Source organism: Anopheles coustani, chromosome 3, assembly GCF_943734705.1.
Source record: "Anopheles coustani chromosome 3, idAnoCousDA_361_x.2, whole genome shotgun sequence".
Classification (NCBI taxonomy): Eukaryota; Metazoa; Arthropoda; class Insecta; order Diptera; family Culicidae; genus Anopheles; species Anopheles coustani.
The window spans coordinates 48,674,892-48,699,573 of record NC_071288.1 but is presented as its reverse complement, the minus strand read 5'-3'; the positions used below and the strand labels follow the sequence as shown (position 1 = coordinate 48,699,573).

Sequence of the window (24,682 nt, the reverse complement as noted above, 5' to 3'; positions counted from 1 at the left end):
CTGATTTTCTGTGGTTTTCGATTTTCTGTAGGCGTCGCCTTTTGACTGCCACCATGCGGCCAGGAGCACTGCTAGCCAACCACGCTAGTGAGCAGTCAAAATGCGGCTGTTCACCCGCCGTAACGAAAGGAATATTTCCTTCCGTTTGTCAGATCGCACGAAACTCGTGATCCGCTTGATTACTCAAACAGCACGAGATGTGCGTCGGCTAGGATTTCTCTGACTTGAGCTCCAGCTCGGCGACACCACGCGGCCGTGCCTAAGATAACCTTACTTTTCAGCTAACCCTTTCAGGAACCTCGTGCACTGCTAACCATCCGCTCTGATGCGACGCCGAACTGGAGCTCAAGTCAGAGAAATCCTAGCCGACGCACATCTCGTGCTGTTTGAGTAATCAAGCGGATCACGAGTTTCGTGCGATCTGACAAACGGAAGGAAATATTCCTTTCGTTACGGCGGGTGAACAGCCGCATTTTGACTGCGCACTAGCGTGGTTGGCTAGCAGTGCTCCTGGCCGCATGGTGGCAGTCAAAAGGCGACGCCTACAGAAAATCGAAAACCACAGAAAATCAGGACATATGGCCTTTAGTTGCCAGTCCTTAACCTAAAGAGGTCTATGTCTCCAGGTTAGCTTGCGAAGGCCCAGGAAGCTGGATTCAATAGCCGTACTGGAGTAAATCCTCGACGAAGTGAAGAAGAAGAAGAAGAGAAAATCGTCATAAAAAATGTCCTACGTGAAACAAATATCGAGCGGTTTTGTATGGTGAGTAGACCGAAGTAGGGCGATTGCTCAAAAAACATCCTATATTTGTTTCATCCCCAAACAAAAAAGTAGGACGTTAGTTCGCGCGTAGGACGTTTTTATTGCGATATTTCAAGCTGCCTAGCGGGTATATACTTCCTGTGATAGAAAATCTATTTGATTTGAATCTTAAGGCAAACTCCTATTTGTGTATCTACAGCACATGCAGTTCTAACCTCAAAATTGGATCAAAATGTAGTCATCAGTACCAACAAGGTAAAGAGACATGAAAATCTGTGACGACCCAACCTCTAATTTTAGTAATCTTGGTTGGTACATAGAAGAACAGTTTCCCTTACTGATGTTGGCAGCTGTCATGTAATTCTGTAGTTCTTCAAGAATCGTAAACAATCAGTTAAATGCAAGTGTTTGTTTACAATCAGTGAAATATCATTGTATTTTACTATTTCGTGAACAATTTTTTCCCCACAAGCGATCAGTAAACCATGAGCAACGAATACCAACATGTAAGCAAGAGCAAGCTCAAGCTGAAAAATGAGTCAGATATCAAAATCTCGAAGAAGCGCAGCAAAAAACAGAAGAAAAAAGATATGGAAAAGCAGATCCGAGCGGTCATGCAAGAGCCACCTCGCACCAACAATGAACCACCAACACCAGCTACTACAAGCAAAGGACGTGTGCTAACGAAAGCGGAAGAGTCCTTCAAGAAAATGCAGGAGAAAATGGTATGTACCCTGTTCTCGATGGATTATTTCGCTACGTTTGGATGTTCACCTATATTTTTTATTTTCTTTCAGCAAAACAAGCGGATCGTGGAAAAAGCACAGATGACCCACAAACAACGAGTAGAACAGTTCAACCAACATCTAGACAGCCTCACGGAACATTTCGATATACCGAAAGTTTCATGGACAAAATAAGCAAAGCGACACGCCACCGTCTTGCAAATATGTATCACAAAAAGCTGGTTTATATAGCGATAGGAATTCAAGGTTGAACACTTTGATAGCTCTTGATTCAGTTGAGGGGTTTCAATGGAATCAAACGTTTGTTTGACTGTTCTTATTTTTGAAACATTAATTCATTTCAAAACGGTTTAGCTATGCATTTGCGTATCTTATCGAACTAGTACCATTTATAAGTAAGTATAATGATTATTTGTGTTTTAAAGATGCACCACAATACACCTTAATTTTATCCCTAATAAAAGAATGTTTTTTAGAATCTTCTACTGCTCATTTATTTGCATGTATGGTATACATATGCAAACCATATATTTGCAAAACAGGCTTAGAACTTATGCGGTCGAACAGCCTTTTCCGGATCGAATAACTTCGGATCGTTCAGAAAATCAACAGCTTTATGGTAAGTCGGCATAAATCCAGCATTCTGTGCCTTAATGATTTCCCGTTCCACCTGCTCGTGACGATTTTTGCATAACCCAGTAATATGCCTGCCGTACACACGACCAGTGTACGGGCTCTGGAACTGGGACAGTAGCTGGACATTTTTGTAATCCGGATTGATGTCGTGCTTACACAAAATGCATTCAACTTTCTGCTTTGCAAATGGGTTTTCCTTAAGTTCTATCGGCGTGTCACTATCCGTACGGTAGAGTCTGTAAGCTGTTGCGGCCAACGCCGGCTGAATGCGTTGAACCGTGTTTATGTAACCTAAAACAACCGAGAAATTTGTTTGTATGGTTTTGAAATATAAGAATTGTTTTGGTTAGTCACCTATTAAGGCGGTTCTACCGCTTCTCAGTATCGTAGTTATCATTTTGTACGAGAAGATATTGATGCAGAGGGTAAAATATTTATAAAACTGTGATCGCTTCCGAAATTTCACAAACAGCAAAACACATTGTTTTTATCGCTGTCAGAGCTGTCAGTGCCGCAGCACGTTTGTTTTGATTTGGGTTCAAAGTTACAGCCTTCTTACAGCATACTTTTGAATTTTCGGTTACTGTTATGAAAAGAACTTTCATACACATTTCATGATATTTCAACCCAATGCGTGATACTTTCAATGAATATTATCTGTTGGAAAAAGGTGCGGTCATTGTTATCATTGCAACGATATTACTTGCCGCAGTAAATAGGATACCATAGGAAAATATGGGTTTGCGAAAGCAATATTGATTTATTGATTCATAAGAGATTAAATTAAAGTTTATAGAACAAATGAATTTGAACATGATTATCCATGATTAAAATAACCTGCGCAATATGGTCACCTAGTTTTATTTTTATTTTGTTTTAAGTTGTTTCTTGGCTTGATTTGATTATAAAGCATGCAATTTCTTTGCCATCGGACCCATAATGTCGCTTGCCAATCCACAGATATTAGGGAAAGACATTAATTCATAAGTACCAGGTGAAAACATACGACAAACAAGAGGTCTATTCGGTCTATTAGACCCCAGACAATGGGAGGGAGAATGCAAGTCGCAAAAATAATTGCATAAATTATGCTCGCGTACGCATGTTGACTTCGCTAGGCATTACTTGTGGCCGCACGCAAGCGCTCACCACCATAATTTTCCGTTTTATTGTACACGCACCGATGGTCGGGCGAAAAATGCCACCCTGCACCAAGTGCAGGTTTTGGTGGCGGTTTGTGCGGTTGGCCAAAGGCAAACAGACACTAACCAGAAAGGGGGAAACCACGTGCTGCGGAAAACCGTTTACCATAGCGCACCAGCTAGCCCTGCTTGTGCAAACCCGGAGCCGGGTTGGCAGTTGCACTTTCGTTGGCGTTCGATTCGGTTCGTACGGAACCATGCTTCCCGGACTGTTGTTTCTCGCGGTGATCTTGTGCGGAGTGACGATCTCATGGTACTGGGCGCAGGTCCTTCGCTGGGCCGATGGAATCCCCCGTGCGGTCCCCAGCAATCGGTGGCTAGGAAATATTGCGGACTTTTTCGGCAAATCCCCCAGTGAAGTGTTTATCGTGCTTGATCGACACTTTCGACAGCACGATCGGTTGTTCACCTTCCGCTTCGGGCCACAGGTGGCCATCGGGATCACCCATCCGGAGCTGGTGCATAAAGTGCTCACCCACCCCGACTGTCAAGCCAAACCTAACGTGTACAAAGTGGTCCGGCTACCGAACGGTTTACTGGCCGCTAAATGTGAGACACGCGCTTCCAAGCTCCTGGTGAAAACCTCACCGGATTCATTTTGGAAAGTAACGAATGTTTTTACCTTCCCCTCCTCCTCCAGACGACATCTGGAAAATGCATCGCAAAACGCTCAACTCAGCGTTTAACGCACGCATCCTGGAGAGCTTTGTACCGATCTTTAACGATTGCTCCCGGCGACTGATTGGACGGCTGGATCGATACGCTCAATCCGGCGACCGGTGCAACATTCTGCAATACATATCGGCCTGCACGCTGGAGATGATTAGCCGCACTTCGTTGGGTGGAAAAGTGCTCGAGCGCGACGGTGCCCAACAGTTCATCCACAATCTGGAAATGTAAGTTGTTTTTGTCGTGCTTCAAAATCCCAAGCCTTTTCCGGGAACGCTCTGGTTGAAAAGCAGAAAGTTTTCCCATTTCATTGTACGTTCGTGCGTGAAGCTGCACTGGAAAGGATGCTTCGGCCAATTACGCGGGCTTTCGTTTTCAAAGTTGTTCAATGTTGAGTGCAGCCGTTGTGGATTATTATGTGCCAATTTGATTGGAGGCGGTTCTGCATCAGTGGCCCTGCCTAACTGCCCTGGACTATGTGGAAGGGACACTGTGAGGAAGTGGAATAAATCTATCTTTATCTTGTTGGATTCATGCAGAAAATAATAATTACAAGGTCCGTTCTGTTTTTTGCATAACATTAGAGTTAACTAATCACTCGCATACCAATCGAAACAAACTCATGATAGTATTCAATTCGTAAAAGTGATCGAGCGCTAGAAATAACTAATTATATTACATCAGCTTGAAAGTTAACATCTATATTAATTGCGCAAGTATGGAAGTTTTCATATTTTCAACAGTAAGCTCGGGTAACATCTCCCGAATAGAGCTTTGTTTGCTATCATAGTTGCTATCCTATTAATGGTCATAGAACCTTTAAATAAAAGATGGTAAAGCAGTTAAACTTTTATTAGTTTCGTTGTCTACTGTAGCATTGTCTGCTTACATGCATTATATTATATGCACGATATGTTCAATTGTATTCCGAAGCAGTCTAAATGAGGGTTTAAAAGAAAAGGACAAACGGTACCACAAGCAGTAACGTATTTAATTTTAGGTAGTAGACATGAATTTTAAAGTTTTCATGATGCTGATTAGATTAAAACATTATTCATAGCAGATGCTACACGTGCACACGTACGTTATAAACAATATGTTTATATAGGAAAATTTAATAAAACCGCTAGCACGATAAACTAATGTATGGCATGCAAAATTGAAATTGCTAGGGTGATCAAACAAATCTAGTGATGGTGAAATTCATGGAAAAACCATATTGTCTATTGGAATAGAGCAAGAAATTCGAATGAAGAAATAGGGTATTCTGATAACTGTGGGCATACTAGGAATAATAATATTAGCGTGTCGAATAACTAAGAACGGTTTCAATTACATCTTAAACTTTACATCCCACCGAAGCGCGCTGAAAACCGTTGGCGTACGAATTTTCAACATTTTGCTCCACGTTGATTTCATCTACCAGTTCACCGAACTGTACCGTAACGAGATGAAAGCAATCGCGACTTGCCAGCAGTTTACTAGAAAGGTAAGTCGGACACGCTCTAAGCCGCCGGGTAACCACTACATTGTTAGCCCTGATTTCGCTCCACTTCCGTCCCGCCAGATAATCCAGGATAAAAGGGAAGAAATTGCCCGCCTGTTTGACGAACGCACCGGCAACAATCCCGCATCAACGTCGGAACTGGCCGCTCCCGAGGAAACGCCCCACTACCGGAAGCCCCAGATTTTCATCGATCAACTGATGAAAATTCCGCTCACCGATCCCGGTGCGCGCCAGTTTTCCGACGACGAAATTTCGGACCACATCTACACGATGATGGTGGCGGTAAGTAGGGTGTAGGCCACGGTTTCCGCTGTCGCATCGCGGTGCTAATCAGCTGCTATCGTGGCAGGGCAACGAAACATCGGCAACTCAATTAGCGCACACCTGTCTGCTGCTGGCCATGCATCCCGCGGTACAGGCCAAGGCGCACGCCGAAGTGTCCGAGCTTCTGTGCACGCCCGACCAGGAGATAACGACCGACCTGATGAAGGAGCTCCGGTACGTCGAGTGTGTGCTGAAGGAGGCGATGCGTCTGATGCCGGTGGCACCGATCGTCGGGCGTCAGAACCTGGCCGAGCTGGCACTCGATGGGCATCGCATTCCCCGTGGCAGCATCATGCTGTTCAACTTTTACGCCCTCCACCGGCGGAAGGATGTCTGGGGCCCGACGGCGGACGAGTTCGATCCGGGTCGGTTTCTGGACGAAGACGCCGGCCGGATGCGGCATCCTTACGCGCACCTTCCGTTCAGTGGGGGCCCGAGAGGGTGCATCGGGTACCGGTACGCCATGATGAGCCTTAAGACGCTGCTGGCGCTGATCCTGAAGAGCTACGAGCTGACGACGAGCGTTCGCTACGAGGACATTCGCTACGAGTACCAGATTTCATTAAATCTCGCATTTCCTCACGCGGTCCAACTTCGACGACGAAGCTGAAAAGTTGTTTTTCATACAAATAAAATTTAATCTTTCTTCCGTCACGCGACAAATTCCCTAACACCATCACAAGAAAGTTTACGCCTTCTTTCATGCATCTACAGATTCAGTGCGTTTCGGTGTTGCACGATCCGCTCCGTTGGGTTTATTTACAGATAGATACTTTCATTAGACACCAGGGTCAGCGTGGGCCGGTTGGGCGGGAAAAAACTCCTTCCCCCATCTGGGCTGCGACGGAAATGAAGCGTTTTCAAACCGGAGTAGGCGCTACTTCCGCTTGTTGTCCTTGCTCTTGCCGTCCACCAGGGCCCTGGTCATCACACAGCGGGTCAAATAGTACGCCTTATCGCACGGGGAGCCAGCTAAAAATGGACCCGAAAAACAAAACCAGTAGTGAAACACCATACGTAGTGTTTGCTTTCCTGGTTTTCCCATCCTCGTTCAGAATGGGTGGGTGAAAATTGTACTCACTCATCTCCTCCAAACATTCATCGATGGTTTCCCCGGAACTGGCCCATTTCAGCTTCATTGCCGTCTCCTTGTTGACCTTCTCGTCCTCGGTCAGAATGCCGAGCGTCTGAAGATAGCACCGCATGAAGCACTGAAGAATCGAGGAAGAGGAGGTGTGGGTAAGTTTTAGGAAAAAATCAGATTTTGGCAAACTTTCTAGTGTAAAGGTTCAAGCAACTTGAAAGTGGATGATGAATTTGTTTTAAGAAACCCATACCGTAAACAAGTTCATTCAGAACACTAATTAGTTTAAGGAATGGCATTCTGAATTTATTTTTCAGAATACTTTTTAAAAGGGATTATTATACAGGTATAATTCATTTTTAAAAGGGGTCCAATGGTATAATAAAGCATGATTCACGGTTTTAATAAAGCATCAACGGAATAATAAGAAAGCTACATTGTTTCTTTGGAATGAGAAGATCTGTCAAAACAAAAAAAAAATTTAAATAGTCTATTGCACAACTTTTGAACTAATATATCCTTCTTGGAATTGGGCGTTTGGAATTTGCATCATCGTAAAAGTAATCTCTATTGTCAATAAATCAATACGGCCAATAATCTTTTGTCATTACTGACTGGAGTAAGTTTTTAAAAATATTTGCTAGACTTGTTATTAAATACAAAGTTGATGTAATTTGTGGAACACTTCTGAACTTGTTTGTTTGTCTAAACAAAGTGAATCTAAAGCAAAACTACTCATGGGAAAATATAGGCATTAATCAATTTCCAAGATGTTAGAATCGTGTTTTGCCGCCCACTGGAATTGAATTTTCCAGAATGAAAAATCGATCATCCATCGTAATTTAAATGTGTCGATGCTGAAATAGAACTCAGCGGGAAGCGGATTTCGTGTGCAGATTTTCTCGGAGGACGCCTTCAAACCATGAAAATTCCCGTCCTCGTCCGACTCACCAGCGGTATGCGGTCGGTTTCGTCCGGGAAGCTTCCGGTTTCGTTGAGCTCGCTCAGGTAGTCCGGCTGTATGACGAAGCTTCGGTTACACTCGGCCACCGCGTCCTGCATGGAAATGTCGGGCATCTTTTTGGCGGTGGCCGGATCCGCCAGCAGGGCGCCCCGCTGCTCGGCGCTGTCGTTGTTCATCATGCTGCAGGCCACCGTACCGGCCGGGAGAGCGATTGCCAGCAGCAGGAGGGCACATATGGGCGCACCGGCACGACGTTGGTTCATTGTTGCTGTTGTTTCTTTCGGTCGGGGAGCTTCCTTTCGGTCGCTTGGCAAAGCAGGAAGGCTGTTCTCCGAACGCTACCGTGAAACATGGGCACGACGGACAGACATAATGTTTTTGAACATATTTATACGCAGCATGGTTTTGCGAGCGGACCCGCCCGGACGTTGCATCGAAGGAAACCGAACACTGGGAACATGTGTTTCACTACATGCAGGCATGCGGCACTCGTCCGTTATGTAGTAGATGTTTCTTATTTGCAATGAGTTGAAAAAAAGAAACCCAACAGAAACTGCCCCGGGTTGTGTAAATTGTTCTCACCCAAGTGAGAACGGTTCGTCGACGAATTTCCCTACGGCGGAAGCCAAAGGGGCATTCGACACGCTGGTGTGAGGTTGCTTAATCTTTCGCATCCCACGTGAGGGTTTTGCAATTAGCAAAGCAAACAAAGTCCCACTCAGATGTGGTTTACATAATGCGATTAGTCCCCATTGCGGGCGGCGAAATTTTGGCCACTCGGGAGATCTTTCAAATCGGTGGGTGGTGGAGTTTTCACTCGCAACCTTTTTGACCTCTTTAGTTATTTCCCGCTGTGTGCACACATTCAAAAACGTGATGATGGAACCAACGGCTTGGAAATGTCGTCACAAATAATAACATGGGAGTATCCTTACAGGATGGATCGTTTTTATGTGGTATTCCTTTCCTGTTGGTTTTCCCTAGTAATGAGCTTTCCGCTGATTATGCTAATTCAATCCGATGTGCTGCTTAAATTCATTTTAAGTAAAAAGCACGTAATATACCAAACAACAAACCCTTCAATACACCCACGAACTCGAAATGTTTTCAACAGCTCGTGAAGTGTATCGTGATGTATATCGTGATGTAAAAAAACGGAATCGAACACTCGATCGATCTCTTGAATGGCGCACACGTGGCGCCATGAACCGTTAGCGTGCACCTGAAGTTTTCAATTTCACCCACTCCAATTTCGATGCAATTTGCACCTTACACCAACATCCGCCACAGTTCCATGAGTCAGTTTTCCGTTTACCACCAGGATCCCGGTTTCCCGGCACAATTGGAACTCAGCTGGGCGGGAAAAGCAAACATCGATCGTTGTGCGCTCGTGGCTTTAACTACGGAGCGAGATCAAAGGTGTCGGAAAATTAAAATTTTCCTATCGATTTGTGCCATCGCTTGAGTGAGCCGGGTTTACGTTCGATGGAATTGCTTTCATTCGAAGCATTTTCAATTGAATATCTGTCGCCTAGCTGTTGTTGGTATTGGCATTCTAAAGGAGAGCAATTTGATGCATGTTAAATTTAAGAGCATGCCAAACATTTTCAAATGGGAAGGAACAGTGAAGAATAAAGCAAATATTGACTCTTGATGTTTGTTATTTTAAAATCAAGCAAGAAAAAAAATTTATATTGACTGTAAGAATCAAGCATAATCTTGCTCTAATAATTGCTTCCATTCAAGCACAACAAGGCTCCGCTTAAAAAGTTCATAATAATAATTTCGCCAACTTAATCCACCTCCCACTGCTGGTCCACTAGCCGAACTGGAAGGAGAATATTTCCGCCCTTGTTATTTTGTTAAAAATATGATAAAAGGAAACGATATCAATTTCACGGGATACGGTCCCGGAGCGTTGCTCAACTTGGCCGTCTCGGGTTTCGGGTCCCTGAATAAATGTGGCGTACATGATTCATGCGGTAATTCCGGCATGCTGTGGGTTGCCATTTTCGCGGGCCACGAAATATCCGACATTCTACGCCGGCGGAAGCCGGGCGGGCAAATCTTGCATTCTGGAGTGGGTGGAGATGGTTACCAACGCCCGCGGCATCTCATAAGCGTTCCGTTCGGCGCTTACGGTCTGTTTGTCGGCAGCAGTGAAGCAAACACAGGCGAAAGTTTGCTATTTGCTTTGCCTACACAAGGGAGAACTTTCCAATAACGATCCCTTTCTGGGAGCGGTCGGGAAGATATTTGTCTTGAGATGGTTTGAAGTAACAAACGGTCTTGTGTGATTCTGGTGGATATCCTCGTTGAGACGGTTTCGGTTGAGCTGGTGCTGTGCTTCTTGCTTCGCTGAGGAGGTTTGTTATAATGAATCAATTTTAGAGCAACACAGATATTACTGCAGACAAAGCAAATACTGTTAAATATTCTTTGGAAAGCACATTTCTACTGTACTTTCATCATGCTGTTGGCAAAGAGTATAGAAAGAAAAACAAGTTTACGACTGAATACTGAGAAATGGCAACGTAAACATGCTCAAATGGTTCACATTTCTCATGAGCATGGAAAAATTACATGCCAAATCACTTTCGACATGCAACCAAACAACCCAGCACCTCCATCCAACCGATAGGCTTCCATGTAATTCCGGAGTCCCGTTGTAGCTGGGCGAAAATTTACATGAAAACGTTTCCCATTCGTAGAAATTCGATCCTTTCCGATTTGCGCGGCTAATCCGGTAATGTGTTCTAAGGATTATTTATGCCTTTGCCGAATCGATAACACTTCCGAAAACAAGCAGCACCGAGCAAATGGAGGCGAACGAGTCGTCCTGTGTGTGTGTCTGTATGTGTGTTGTTTTTATTCCAAGGAAAATCGGGCACGGGAAGGGCAGCACAATTTTCCAAGCAGGCGCGCCAAAGAAGTCACTACATGAGTAAGCACATGTAAATCACACTGAATCAGCAATCAATTATGGAGGCTTTCCGAGTGAATACCATCGGCAACGGGTTTTCCCAACGATTGAAGAGGCGGATGGAAAAGGCGTTCCGTTTACGTCTGTATAGGAAAGCCCGAACGTATCTAAGGCAAGGGTTTCACAGGAGATGCTCACGATGGAACTCGATGTGAAAGTGCTACACCGCCCTGGCGTGCCCTGACGGGCTTCGGCACATTGAAAGCCAATCTTCTTTAGAAACGGACCGACAAAAAAAATATTACCAGACTGTGGAAACACGAAGGATAAATTGGAAAGGATGGTGACAGCGGATGGGAGGCCGTCGTTTGTTGCCATAAGTTTCACTCAATGTTCATATAGCGGAGCTGCAATTTCCTAACCTAAACGATGACATATGAGCCAAAGTCGGAGAAGATTGGAGCAGTTTTTTGACGGTACGCTGGAAAATGGTAGGTCTTTTACATTTAGCTGTACGGTTTCATTCGAAAAGTAGATATGCTGCGTTGCTCCATATATTCTCTAAATACCACGTTTCTTAGTTTCCTGTTTTAGTGCTCCAATACAAATTAAAGGAGATTGTTATTGGCGAGTGACAAGGATGGCGAGAAAGCTCTTAAAAAAAACAGCACTTCAAAAAGTCTCCGTAGAAACATATGTTGAACGACAAAAAGAGGAACAAATAACGTACTTTGGAGCTTACAAATACCGCAGTTAACACGAAGAAATTGTTCCAGCATAAATCAATTAGTATTCCAATATATTACCTATGCACAATTCAACAGTAAGGAAAACTGAGAACAAAACTAACGATTCTGCAAATAAAGACCACACTGCTAGAACACTGAAACTATCAACTGTAACTCTCAACTCGGCCGGATGGTGGATTTTATACTCACCGTAGACAACGACAACGTTGGTATGTGACATGTAGGTTGACATGCCGTGATGGACAATTTTAGCGAATTATCAATTGACTCTTCCTCGTACTAAGTGCATATTGCTGCCCTATACAGTATAGTGCACTGTGGCTATGGTTGTTACAATTTTAGTCCCATTGTTGGAGCAATTTGAATGATTTAGTAATCTGAAAATTTACTGAAAACTGCTCCAAAATCGATTTCCCGACTGAGGAGTGCTGATGCCACGTGGGAGTAGACACGATAACGCTCAACTACACAGATTATACCGAATGTAACGATAAGCTGTCGTTGACTATATCATCGCAACGATTTAATGGAAATACATTTGATAGCCTGGTTTGGCTGTTACGACGTAAGTACCAGGAATTTAAGCAATGCTTTACAGAGATGTGGTGGATTGAAAGAAATTAATGATTTAATAGAGGAGTATCTCTATTTTTTGCCATTTTCGCTACTGGATATGGGTGAAATTGGAAAACTGTTAGAGATGAAGGGTGGTGTGGCATATAGCTGTATGATTGAGTAATTCGTAGGAACTACGCTAAACTATTTTATTAATCGGTAGTCATCGGCAGTGGCATATCAATTAAGGATAGGCCGCAGGATACGCATTTTCTTTGAAATAATGTTCTACGTTATGAAAATTTATTCCAATACACGTACATAAATTCTTTGTTACATAAAAGCTGTTACCCAGTGCTACTAATGCAGAAGAGTGTTTTTCAAAACAATGACGATTCGTTCGACAAACTAACCAACGCCGCCGTATCCTACAAAAGAAACACAGTTCAAATTCGCTCAAGGGATTACGGAACATAGTTAGTTTCTCTTAGCATGCCGAGTATATGTACCGTATCACATACTACAAGAGGAAACAGAGTCGTAGAATCGCACATACTTTAAGTAAGAAACACTCTCTTTAATGATTTCATATTCCTGGAAGACATGCTTTGAACAGATACTAGAATAAAAAGTACTTGAAAAAATACATCTAGGGAAATCACTTCCAAGAATATGTGCGTTGGAAAAATATACAAGTAGCAAACATGCCAGCTAAAGGTATGTTCGTGAAAGAACGATGACTAAAAGGGTTAGTGGGAAATGTGGCCGTGAAAAACACAATCCCGATCCATTAGAAACCGAAATATAGAATATTTGTATTGCGTGTTTCAAAAGAATTTAAAAATTGAAAATTTAGCTGGAAAGTATTTGAAAGTATGTAAAATTATATACAATACAATAATACAATGCAATTTAGCTCCAAAGCTTCTGTAAATACATTTGAATATTTTCTGAACGGTTTAAAAATTACTGTCCTCAAAGCTTCACAAAACACAGGTCACAGACGTACTGAAAAATGTTCTATTACTTTTGGTCAGTTCAACATTTTCTTCTCATAGTAAGAGAGTGTCATTTTAGTTTGATGAAGATTTGTGACACCAGGGTGGATCTAGCAACAATGGAAATGGAATCCATCGAGAAATTTGGTGATGGGAATGCAGATACTACTGGGTGGTCCGCGACAGCCGAGCGGTAGCGCCGGTTAGAAAATCGGCCCATGAGCGCCGGGGTTCACCACCTCGACGGCGTGGGTTCGAATCCCAACCGAGACCGGACCCTCCCCTGTACGAGAAGACTGACTATAAACGTACAACAGGGAAACAAGTCTCGTAAGCCCTTAACGGGCAGGCATGACCGAGAGGTCATTACGCCAAGAAGAAGAAGAAGAAGAAATGCAGATACTTTGAACAGAATCGTTTTATTTAGTAATCAGCATACGTGGGTAACTAGATTGGAATCGTATTCACATTCGAACGACTTCTAATTCCTGTTGTTCAGTCGGTTGATGCGATTGGTCAACCGATTCGGCACTCCGCCAATGTTCGAGGGTACGGTAGCGTTCTCGGCACCTCCAACTCCACCGGCCGGGTTCGAGGGGACGGTCGTGTTCAGGTTGTTCGTCAGATCACCGGGATTGGTCTGATTACCGCCCACCGGGACCTCTCCCATGCCCGGAGTCGTCATACCGCCTGGCAGCTGGTCCAGCTGAGGGGCAGCATTGATGGCTACGGGGAAAACACAAATCAGTTAATATGGCATTCAGGTGTAAACAACATTCTTCCTGTTCAAAACACTTACCAACGATGGTCAGGAAGACAGCGAGGGCAACAACTTTAAACGCCATTGTTAAAATTCGGTTGACTTTCTCCGTGCGATTCGTGCTGGAACTCTGTATGATTAATGCTTGCCTCGATCGGGGTTGCTTCACGTTTTTATAGTGCTCAAGTGTAACACCCGATGGGTGTAGGACAATTAGCAAACGATATCTTTTACAAGTTGGTGTACTTTTCCATGATGATGATAAGACGCTGAAGTAGTTCGGAAGGTGGATGGTAAATTACATTTTTATCGTTAGTTGCATACATAAGAATGATGGTTGGGTATGTTTAAGAAATGTTTGAGTTTTAGGTTATTTTGTATCTTTTTTTTTTTAAACATAGTTTAATGTCAAGTTTATTACGAAAATCAACACATTGTAAATTTGAAAGCTATATGCAAAACTCATGGGTGATTTTTTTTGCAAAAAATGAGTAAAATAAATTAATCCTCTGTTCATAGATGATATAAACTACAGTTTTTGTTCTTTCTTTTCTTACATTCTTTTTAAACACAGTTGCTATATACTTTCACACTGTTAACTTCCAGTCAGTTCGACGATGTTTTAGATTAATCAATTTTCAACCATTTTAATAAAGGTACATAAAATTTAATGGATTGTAATCGAGGCTAATGTGCATACGAACACGTTTAATCAAGAGCATTTAATAACGCATTCCCATACAGTGTTCGTCTGCCAGGTGCTTGTAAGACGCTTGGTTCATAATTAATATTCTTACGTGCGATAGCAGTATGAGGTTTCTTATCCGATTGGTTCCCCGGTGAAAAAAGCTCCCAACAAGTGGCAAGTTGAAACAGAGTATAAATGGCTTCCCCCAGCCGGTACGACGGCATCAGACGCAACTTGTGTGTGCTTCAGACCGACAAACAAACCAAACCACGTAATCCCCTTCCAATAGAAATGGCTTTCAAAGTAGCTGCCTTTGCGATCCTGCTGGTCGTTGTCGGTAAGTGCCAACACCGTCAGTGTCCGGAGCACTTTTAGTGCCGTGCGCGGTGCGTTCGGCAGTCAGGAATATCGGGCCAATTGGACGGTGATGGCAGGAAGGTTAAGTTAATGCTAATTGCTAACGATTTTCTCCCTCCTTAGCCATCAATGCTGCCCCTCAGCTGGACCAGCTGCCAGGCGGTATGACGACTCCGGGCATGGGAGAGGTCCCGGTGGGTGGTAATCAGACCAATCCCGGTGATCTGACGAACAACCTGAACACGACCGTCCCCTCGAACCCGGCCGGTGGAGTTGGAGGTGCCGAGAACGCTACCGTACCCTCGAACATTGGCGGAGTCCCGAATCGGTTGACCAATCGCATCAACCGACTGAACAACAGGCACCAGTAGGAGCAACCGACGCGAGACCTCACGAGCTTACCGAACCTAACGATGGATTACGTAATTCTGGGTGATAGGAGATGAATAAATGTTTGGCAAACCATGTGTTCCCGATGTATGTGTGTGATTTATCCGAATTCCAGCCCACGTTCCTGTTGTTCAGTTGTACCATAGTTATCGTTTATTGATATTCATAATTTAACTTTACATTAACACAATTTGAGCGGGACGGGTGCGGGTTTGAAAGTGGGTCGCAGAAATAGCGAGCCGCTACGTATGCCGATGTCTTATCGCACTTCCGAAATAAGTACCTTTCTCTGTTTTCGAACGGTCCCTGAAGTAAATAGATCGATCCGTTATGCGTTAGCTAGACGTAGGTCGTTAGGTCATGGGTAGGGAAAGAATCCAAAGTGAGTGTAGAGAGTGGAAAAGTGCCTGATGGTCTGAGAACGTTTTTGATGTAGCTTCCTAGAGTCCACCCATGTCGTTAAACAAGCGACCAGGGACAGGGTCAGGCCACGGGCCTAAACAAACAGCTTACACTAGTAATGAATCCTTCTTTCGTCTTGTAAATGCTAGGAGATGCCTGTTGCGTCACTCCGGGCAGTTACTAGCGGGCACCCCACGCCCGACGGATCAGGTGGGCGCCCTTCTCGGCGATCATGATGACCGGCGCGTTCGTGTTGCCGGACGTGACCTTCGGCATGACGGACGCATCGACGACTCGGAGATTTCGCACTCCGTGCACGCGCAGCTCGTGGTCCACCACGGCCATCGGGTCGCTGGTGGGGCCCATTTTGCAAGAGCCTGCCTGGTGGTTTTCGGCGCCAGTGTTCTGTCGCACGGCGCACTCCCAGTATTCCTAGAATATAAGCAAACAAACGGCTGTTAGGTAGTAGTCCTCGAGGATCCCAAATTTTGTGAAGGTACCTGTGTGCCGAACTCCATGTTCTGGCAAGCTTTCACGTGCGTTCGGTCGAGCTCCATACCGTACGCCTGCAGTGCATCGGTTTCCGACAGCTGCACCGCAAACTTGATGCCCTCCACCAGCACCTTAATGTCGTGGTCCTCCTTCAGGTAGTTCACCACAATCTTCGGATGCTCAAGAGGGTCGTTCGATTTCAGCTCGATGTAGCCGCGGCTCTTCGGGTGGAGCACTGCCGGGAAGACCTGCACCGAGCGAGAGTCATTGCTGAGCAGCTCGCCAACCTGGCCCGTCTTGGCGCAGTCCGCCAGGAAGCCGCCGAAGTAGAACTGCAGATCCGGATCGTTGGCCCGCTCGGCGTACTTGGAGCTGATTTTGGCCGTCACGGCGGACACGCCGGTGCCGGACATGAGCCCGTCGCGGAACAGCAGGTACTCCATCGCCGTCGCCCAGTTCAGCGGTGCCGTGTTGGTGTCGTTGAGGAAGAAGTTGATGAAGTACGCCACGTGGTTGTGCAGGTTCTTGCCGACGCCGGGCAGATCGTGGATCGGTCGCACGCTCACCGACTCCAAGTGGGCCTTCGGACCGATGCCGCTGAGCAGCAGAATCTGGGGCGAGTTGACCGCACCGCCGCTCACGATGACCTCCTTCTTGACCAGGATCTTCCGCATGTGCCCGTCCTCGTCGACGATCTCGACGCCGTGCGCCGTCTTGGACGTCGGGTGCACCAGCACCTTCGTGACGGTCGTGTTGAGCAGAATGTGCAGGTTCGCCCGGTTCACGGCCGGCCGAAGGAAGGCACGGGCAGCACTGAACCGAATGCCGTTCTTGTTCGTCATCTGCGCAATCATGAAGCCGGTCGTGTTGGCACCGTTCAGGTCCTGCACCTGGAAGCCGAGCTGCTCGCCCGCCTTCAGCACCGAGTAGGAGAACGGAGGGTTGTACGGGAACCGGCCGACCGGGAGCATACCGCCGGTGGAGTGGTACTTCGAGTCGACCTCGTTGATCTGCAGATTATCTTCCGACTTCATGAAGTACGGTAGCACATCCTTCCACTTCCAGCCCGGGTTGCCGGCCGCCTCCCAGTCGTCGTAATCCTGCGGATTACCGCGGATGTACATCATTCCGTTGAGGACCGACGTGCCACCGAGCACTTTGCCTCGGGGCCAGTAGCAGCGCTGCTCCGGCGACCCGAGACATCCGTACTGCTCCGGCTCCGTGTTGTACCGCCAGTCGATATCGCTGCCGAGATAGTTCAGGAACATGGACGGAATCTGTGCTCCGGTCGGTTCATCGGGACCTGAGCCAAATAACAAAACGAAAAGAAGAAGATAAAATATGTCAAACAATTAAATCGATTCTTCATTCAAGTGTTTCGTTGAACCAATGAATCAAATGAATGTGTTTGCAAAATGATTTTTTGTTTTCTTTATAAAATCACAGTTGTACATCGAGAAAAACATAAATAGAGCCTCAGTCAGCCTTAACAAGGTCTTCAACCGAATCAATCCGAACGAATCGAGCTGTCAATTGGTACACCTATTGCGCCAAAGGTTCGGTTTATTTGACGTGATATGTATGAACATTGAAAGCTAGAATCGATCGGATTAATTAGTGTTGAATATCTTTTCAAATTTAAAGGCTATACAACTGCATTTGAATTATTGGTCAATATAACAACAAATGTTTACCATACAATATTCGTACAGTTCATGAAAATGATTAAACTATTGCTGGAAGTCGGACAGAGTAGTTGAAAACAATTCAAGATTGAAAATTCTGATGGAGAAGTGTATCAAAAATTTAAATAAATCAAATAATTTAAATCGATGAAGCATCAACCAAACAAAAATGTCACAAAATTGTGAGCAATTAACATAAGGTAAATGAGGGGTCTCGTTAGTATTCATTTGATCATGAGTGCCGAAATTGGAACACACATACGCCATTTAGACGCTGCACCTAAATTCTTCTTACACACTCGAACGATTAAACTGATAGGGAAACAATTGATTCCGCGGCAACATTTGTCACGAACGCACACGGTCTGCAATCGGCAACGACGACGACGACGCGCACAAGATGAAATCCGAGCTAAAGATGAAACAATATTTGATATGTGGAAAGACTCATCCAGCACGAAAGCATTACCCCACCAGCTCCACCGTGGCCAACGCCCCACGATTCGAATCGAATGAAATAGTAAGTAGTGAAGTAATCGGTACAAAAAGCTTCTTCTGCTCCGATCTACCAACTCCGGGGTTGCCCTTTGCCACGGTTGGTTGTGGCGTTTTTCTCTCGTGTACGAGTGCGTTTGCTTTCGTCTTCTCGCCCGGATGGGTGGGATTTTTGCATCGAACGAAGAATTTTCCACAACATTTACTTTTCAATTGTGCGATGAGGTTGGCTTCGGCCGGGCAACCGTTTGGGTTGAATGGTGTGTGGCAAATCGGCTTGTCGGCGACCGAAACGATCCATTTGCTGCGGGTACGTTGAAATGCTGACTATGCCGTTAAGCTTGGCATGTGCAGCATAGCTCCATGTTTGCTCGTGGGCAAGATGTTAGATTTTTCTTATCGTGATGTTTCGCGATTTCATTCTGAGCTTGCAAGTTTGCAAGAAAATGCTGTCTTTTGGACATAAACGCCATCATTCGCTCGAGTTTTGTTTATGTACGCATGAACTCATTGGAATTTGATGCCTATTATATTTTTCTAAAATTTGCATAGACTATACCACAAAAACGAATGAAAATTTTCAAAACTAGTTAGTGGTCTAAAACAAACCCTCTTCCTACGAACCACTGTTTCATGCAACAAAACTACTGGCACAGATTTCCACAAACATACTCAGTCTTTTCCCCATGCAGTGCCATTGCCCGTCGGTCAATGTCAATCAAAATCACCAACCATGGTCCAGTTTTTCATGTGCCTCGCATCGTCAGCTTCAACTAGTGGCAATTTCAAGAATCACCCAGAACAACGGAATGTCACTAGCTAACCATAAAAAAATGAAACAGCTTTCAGCATTCATGTATCAGATTTGTGCGGTCATGTAACAGGTTTTGTTTTTTTAAATGTGTTGTTGGATGCATGCCGGTCCGAGGATCGACGGTACCCGGAAGGGTAAGTGATGCAATTTCGGAAGTAATTGATTTTCCCGACGCTTTTCCCCGCAGCGTGGAACATGACAGACACACACGAGAAGGGGACGGTTGCGGCAGGATTTCCTATTCGACTCGCATCAGTGCATACGCGTGGGTTGACCCGATGGACTTTCTGCCATGTTGAGTGATTGGTGTTTTGCGGTGAATTGGGTGCATCACTCGGTGGTAGAGTTCCGAGTAGATTGATGTATTTTGATTTTACAGCTCATTGAATCGATTTACGGGTGAGTAACGAGCGTATTTGATTTTGTTTTAAATTGATAATAGAATTTAAACTGAATGAACGATTGAAATTAGTCAAATGTTCCTTCTATCAAATGTAAGTACATTTTTGGGTAGGTTGAGGTCCTCTCTCTGTGAAGCAACTGAATATTCCATTTATGAACGACTAAACTAACTTTTTTTAAATCGCTAAAACCAAACTGTTGTGATAAGTAATTTAACACGTTGACTGTACAGTGTGTTTTAGTACAGTCATTTTTTATGCAATTTTTATATAAAAGGGGCAAACACTTTTCAAAAATGACTATTGGCTATACAAATTGATAGCCATGACAGTCAACGTGTTAAGCATAATGTTATCTTATGCCATAATTCTCATATTCCTAGTAGAACATAACTAAACGTATTTCGTAAACATCATATTTCCAAAGTTGAAGCTAAAAATTGGATATTAAAAACCTCAACGCTGGTAGGAGCATTTGAAACGTATCCTAAATAGAATAGTGATTTTTTTGATAACTCAGTGATTTGTGAACTATGTGAAGTGAACTATGGAAGAATAACTGTTTAATGTTGGCTATTTGTTGTTTCAGCTATAAGCAGCTTTCGAGCTACATGCATTTCGACCATTCGATTGGAAAAAGAATGAACGTTTTTTTACTTCACTTTTGAATATACTCGTTTCGAGTGGAAAAGCCTAATCAATTGCTCACGCTCTATGCTAATTAGCTAAAATTAATTTTCTAATCGAATGCACTTCGGTCATGGTGCGCGAAATAGGCGAAACGGAAAACCATCGTGATTTTACTTTTACTATTTCAAATGTGTCAAACCGTGCAAAACGGCACTCGGGCCCAAATCATGTGCAATACCACCCAAGCTTGCAGTTTTTCTTGCAGCGCCGCGCCAGATCGATGGACGCAGATGCAGATGCGAGTTGCAGCAAACAACCGGCGCCGATAAACGAGCCTCCCGAACGGCCAATTGCGACCTAGTTCTCAGACTTTGGCTGGCCGGCAACGTCGGCTGTAACGCCGCTCTCGTCTATTTTCTTTTGTCGGGCGATGCACATCTCCCAATCGGTGCCCCGGTTTCCGATGGATGCATATTGCGTCCCGGCCCGCGGTGTCTAATCGGTTCGATCCGTCCACCCGGTGCCCGGCGGTGTCGGCCTGCTCCGGCCTGGTCACGCCTAACGAGATGGCCGCCGATTAGTCAACCGGTCGCGCGTTAAAACGGCTGGTCCGGCCCTTCGCCCGCAATTGCATGCCAGGCTCGAAATTGGCCGGCTGGATTTCTACAACGGGGCCAAAAGGCAACATGGTGCACACTTTGTGCCACATTCGGGGATCTCGCGGCTTTCGGTTTGGCGTTCGTTAGAAGTGGCCCATTTGTAAGCACACACACACGCGCCAGTTCCTTTTGCATTCCTCTGAATGTACCTCACGGGTTCCAGCGAGGCGAAGGTTTCGGGATCTTGGGGGCAGACGAACCGGAGGCGGTGTGCGATGCCGCAAGAGATGATTGTTTCCTCGTGAGTCGAAGGCGAGCGGTCTCACTGCGGAATGGAATGTTTCGCGAATCTTGGCCCACCATCGGGGTATCGATCGGTGCTGTTTTCTGACGTCGCCGTACCGTTCCCGCCGTGGAGTCGTGTAAGCTTACGTCGAAGCTATTGTAACAGCACGTGCACGGTTGGATGTTCTTGCTGTGTTTTAGGATGTGCCGCCGGAGACGGTTCGTTGTATTCCAACCGATTCTTCCATTTGCCGGATCCATGGAGGATATGAAATAGTTATGCTTGCAGTACCGTTGGACAATTAAAGCGCGCTGACGATGCTTAAAGGTTTATGCTACAGTTTTGGGTCAAGGCCAGATGCGAGAATTGATAATTGCATCGGGCCAATTGCAAGCTTCAAATTAAATCGTTTGTAATTGTGTGAAATCATCCGTGACGCGAGAGAAGCGAACGAGATCGGACCGTTCAATTTGGTTTCCGATGCGCTTGACGTTGAATTGTGACCATTGAACGCGTCATTCTAATGGTCGTTTGCCCAAGTCGTTGGTTGATCTCCATCGTTTCCTTCTTATATAACCCCTGAAGCTTAATTTTTAATTATTGCAAATAAGGTTCAGTAATTTCTACATTTTTTAAAAGTTCTCTTCAACAACTGAATCATCTGAATTCCTTATCATGTTGACTGCCAATTTCAAAAGCCACGTGTCATTATTCCTAAAATGTTTTGAACATGAACAAACAACAAAAAACTACAGTATTATTAAAAACTAATTCTTTGGGAAGCTAAGTCTTTGCTTGGCCTTCGAAAAGCGTCGGTTTAATAAATGTTATAAACAAATAAAAAATTTTACTAAAAAGTAATAGTGTGCTAAAGACGTTTGGCAGACAACGTGTTCTACTTACTAAATGAGCCAATGTAAAAGTAAAGAACCATTCATGAATGGAATATATCAATGCGAGGTTACCTTGAACCACACTTCTAGACGTTACGTAACTCTAAAGAAAACTTTTTGTTAAACGAAACTCACACACTTATGCGTCGAGGATATTTAATAACAGCTTCTTGAAACAGGTTCTTGAGATAAGCCAAAATACCATCCAGTTTTCATAGGAAGCAAATACAAAGTCAGACAATTTGAGACGCTTTTCTTTGTTTTCAATGATGTTTTTCTTTTTCCAACAGAAACGACAAATAAAGTCGCATAATCCTTCTGCGTTAAGGAAAAAAAATACCCTTTCTCAGCGAAAAAAAATAAACCCTGCGAAACACGTTTCCATCGCCGAAGCAGTAATATGCTGGAATGTCAAACGAACCCTTGACCACCGTCCCGGAGCTCGATATCTGGTGCAAGGATTTCCACTACTCGGCTCCCGAAGAGATGCGCACACTGGCGTAGCGTATGTACTGTGCATGTACAAAATGCCACAATAAACACGGTACGAAAAGAGGGGGAAGAAAATAATCTGCCAAAACCCAAAACATAAAGGCAATAAACAAGAACGGAATGAAATGCTAGCGACCCCGAAAAAAGGCCCTTTCTCGGGAGCGGGTGGTGCCGGGGGTCCCAGCTGGTGGCCGATTTTCGTTTCGTTTCATGCTTCGCGGCTTAACAACCCGACGTGATGCTGCAGTAAATGTCATCGGGGCCGGATTGCCGGGTGAAAGACAAGTGAACGAAAAAAAACGAGAGGACGGCTATTTACACCCGAAAAAGGTAGGAGTTACGGAAGGGAGGGAAAGGCCAAAGTCAGCTCAGCAATAAGCGTCCAGCTCCCGGACGTAAGGTTACAATCACTGACATATGTATGGGTCGTCGCACTGTCACCGGGAGTCCCCACCGGGAGCTTCGCCAGCCTCCCCAGGGGAAGGAGTGGGAGCAGAAAAAAGGGATGGAACGGTATTTTATAAAAGTAAATGTCAACCCCGAGCGAGCAGAAGGGTCAGATGGCTTAACGTTGGCCTCCGGCTCCGGTTCAGGCGGGCTGTTCGGGCGGGTAGAGTGAAGGCCGGAGGAGCAGCACTATAAATGCCAATCTCGGGGCCCCAGAGAGGAATCTCCATTTTGGTGTCGGTGCTGCTGGGCATACAACTTGGCGGCACACGATGGCACGAGACTCGTGCGAGGCCATGGTCATTGCGATTTAAATCTCGCCAACCGGCAACCACTTGGTCGGGGAACTTTCGAGCCCGAAACCGGTAGCCGAAGATGGCGCTGTCAGGGGCCGTGTACTGAATCAAAATGGAGTACGAAATGGTTTGAAGATGAACGTAGTCGGTCTCGAACGCACTTAGAACTTGTTGAGTTTGGCTACCGGGCGATGTTCTTCGTCCCTCCGATGACGTTTAAGGTAAGCACCGATATGGAAGGATGTTCTTGGAAAGGAGATTTGCCCGTGTGTGCTTTTTAGAAATGGAAATGGTATGGCTTAAACACGTGTGGCGAAAGGTGCCATCACACTTCTAAAGGAGATTCTACGAACAAAAAACAAAAACCTTGTGCCAATCGCACGCAATCATATCGATCGGGTCTCGCAATTCCAATTTCGATTGCTAATGAGCGACGGTACGAGCGGGCCACGGAATAGAAAATTTGCCCATTTGCTTCAACATAACCTCAAAACGTGACTGAAGCGTCACAGCAACATGGTCGGGTGAACGTGTGGAAATTCGATGCCATTTGATTTAATTTTCTATCCTATGTAAGGTTCCTCACTAGAGCAAGGGACAACTTCAGGCCCTCGACGGTTATCCAAAACGTCTGCCGCACGCGAAAGGTCTGCACGTTTCGATTGTAATCAAGGAATCGCATCGAAAGCCTATGGTTGGGCAAAGAGAATCTTGTTCTTCGGTTACCCGACATTCGATTATGTAGCGTCCTTTCTCCACGTGCTTTGGGTAAGGAAAGCCAATCCCAACTCACCTGCTTCGATCAGCAGCACCTTCCAGCTCTTGATTTCGGACAACCGTGACGCAATCACCGACCCACCGGAGCCTCCACCGACAACAATGAAGTCGTACTCGTAGTCCACGTTCCGGGAGGTTTTGGCCTGCGGAAGGGAAGGAAAAGTAGGATAAGGTCGTTCGCTGGCCATTAAATAAACACCATTCGGTTTTGGAGTGGGCATTCGACCCCCGGGTTGCATCCTTTCACCGGCGCTGGTTGCTTACCTTCGTGCGCCCGCAAGGATCTTCCAGATCGCACTGCGACCGTATGAACACCTCCAGCAGGCCCATGAACAGCATGTACTGCGTACCGCCGCACAGCGCGGCCAGGGTGGCCCCGACGGGGCTCGTCATAGGGCACGCACAGGACGACATCCTGTCGATGCGTGTTCCTCAGGGTCTCGAAGGGGTTTCTGGTCTCGTTCTGCAAAATAATAGAGAAGCACATTCCGGTTAAGTACACTTCGCTGGCTGGCCCTGAAGGAAGCGGTCGAGCTGCTTTCGAACGAGCCCGACATATTCCGATGGCTGGTGGTCGCATGCATCTTTCTTGCTTATTTCACGCCGCGTGTGTGAGAGGTAATAATCGGAGCAAGGACACACCGGTTCACCGAGATGA

General features: G+C 45.3%; 7 protein-coding genes across 7 annotated transcripts; 3 read left to right on the top strand and 4 right to left on the bottom strand.

Annotated features, from left to right (window-relative positions):
• Positions 1–1,190: 1,190 nt before the first annotated feature.
• LOC131261288 (protein FAM32A) lies at positions 1,191–1,946 on the top strand. The gene is made up of 2 exons (XM_058263287.1): positions 1,191–1,488; positions 1,561–1,946. Exons 1-2 carry the CDS (start codon positions 1,249–1,251, stop codon positions 1,681–1,683), a joined length of 363 nt encoding a protein of 120 aa, XP_058119270.1. The 5' UTR covers positions 1,191–1,248; the 3' UTR covers positions 1,684–1,946.
• Positions 1,947–1,974: 28 nt separating this feature from the next.
• LOC131261287 (small ribosomal subunit protein bS18m) lies at positions 1,975–2,627 on the bottom strand. Its single transcript, XM_058263286.1, has 2 exons — positions 2,500–2,627; positions 1,975–2,436 (listed from the first exon to the last, which is right to left on the bottom strand). Exons 1-2 carry the CDS (start codon positions 2,540–2,542, stop codon positions 2,054–2,056), a joined length of 426 nt encoding a protein of 141 aa, XP_058119269.1. The 5' UTR covers positions 2,543–2,627; the 3' UTR covers positions 1,975–2,053.
• A 917-nt stretch (positions 2,628–3,544) lies between these two features.
• On the top strand, positions 3,545–6,457 carry LOC131261286 (cytochrome P450 4C1-like). The gene is made up of 5 exons (XM_058263285.1): positions 3,545–3,896; positions 3,988–4,243; positions 5,379–5,505; positions 5,584–5,805; positions 5,873–6,457. Exons 1-5 carry the CDS (start codon positions 3,545–3,547, stop codon positions 6,455–6,457), a joined length of 1,542 nt encoding a protein of 513 aa, XP_058119268.1.
• A 267-nt stretch (positions 6,458–6,724) lies between these two features.
• On the bottom strand, positions 6,725–8,158 carry LOC131262258 (general odorant-binding protein 84a). Its single transcript, XM_058264226.1, has 3 exons — positions 7,883–8,158; positions 6,929–7,058; positions 6,725–6,819 (listed from the first exon to the last, which is right to left on the bottom strand). Exons 1-3 carry the CDS (start codon positions 8,156–8,158, stop codon positions 6,725–6,727), a joined length of 501 nt encoding a protein of 166 aa, XP_058120209.1.
• Positions 8,159–13,601: 5,443 nt separating this feature from the next.
• LOC131259635 (uncharacterized) lies at positions 13,602–13,965 on the bottom strand. Its single transcript, XM_058261175.1, has 2 exons — positions 13,920–13,965; positions 13,602–13,846 (listed from the first exon to the last, which is right to left on the bottom strand). The coding sequence occupies exons 1-2, from the start codon at positions 13,963–13,965 to the stop codon at positions 13,602–13,604; spliced, it is 291 nt and encodes a 96-aa protein (XP_058117158.1).
• Positions 13,966–14,859: 894 nt separating this feature from the next.
• LOC131259634 (uncharacterized) lies at positions 14,860–15,296 on the top strand. The gene is made up of 2 exons (XM_058261174.1): positions 14,860–14,905; positions 15,049–15,296. The coding sequence occupies exons 1-2, from the start codon at positions 14,860–14,862 to the stop codon at positions 15,294–15,296; spliced, it is 294 nt and encodes a 97-aa protein (XP_058117157.1).
• Positions 15,297–15,897: 601 nt separating this feature from the next.
• Positions 15,898–24,438, bottom strand: LOC131272733 (glucose dehydrogenase [FAD, quinone]). Its single transcript, XM_058274567.1, has 4 exons — positions 24,289–24,438; positions 24,041–24,167; positions 16,218–17,512; positions 15,898–16,149 (listed from the first exon to the last, which is right to left on the bottom strand). The coding sequence occupies exons 1-4, from the start codon at positions 24,436–24,438 to the stop codon at positions 15,898–15,900; spliced, it is 1,824 nt and encodes a 607-aa protein (XP_058130550.1).
• Between the last annotated feature and the right edge of the window lie 244 nt (positions 24,439–24,682).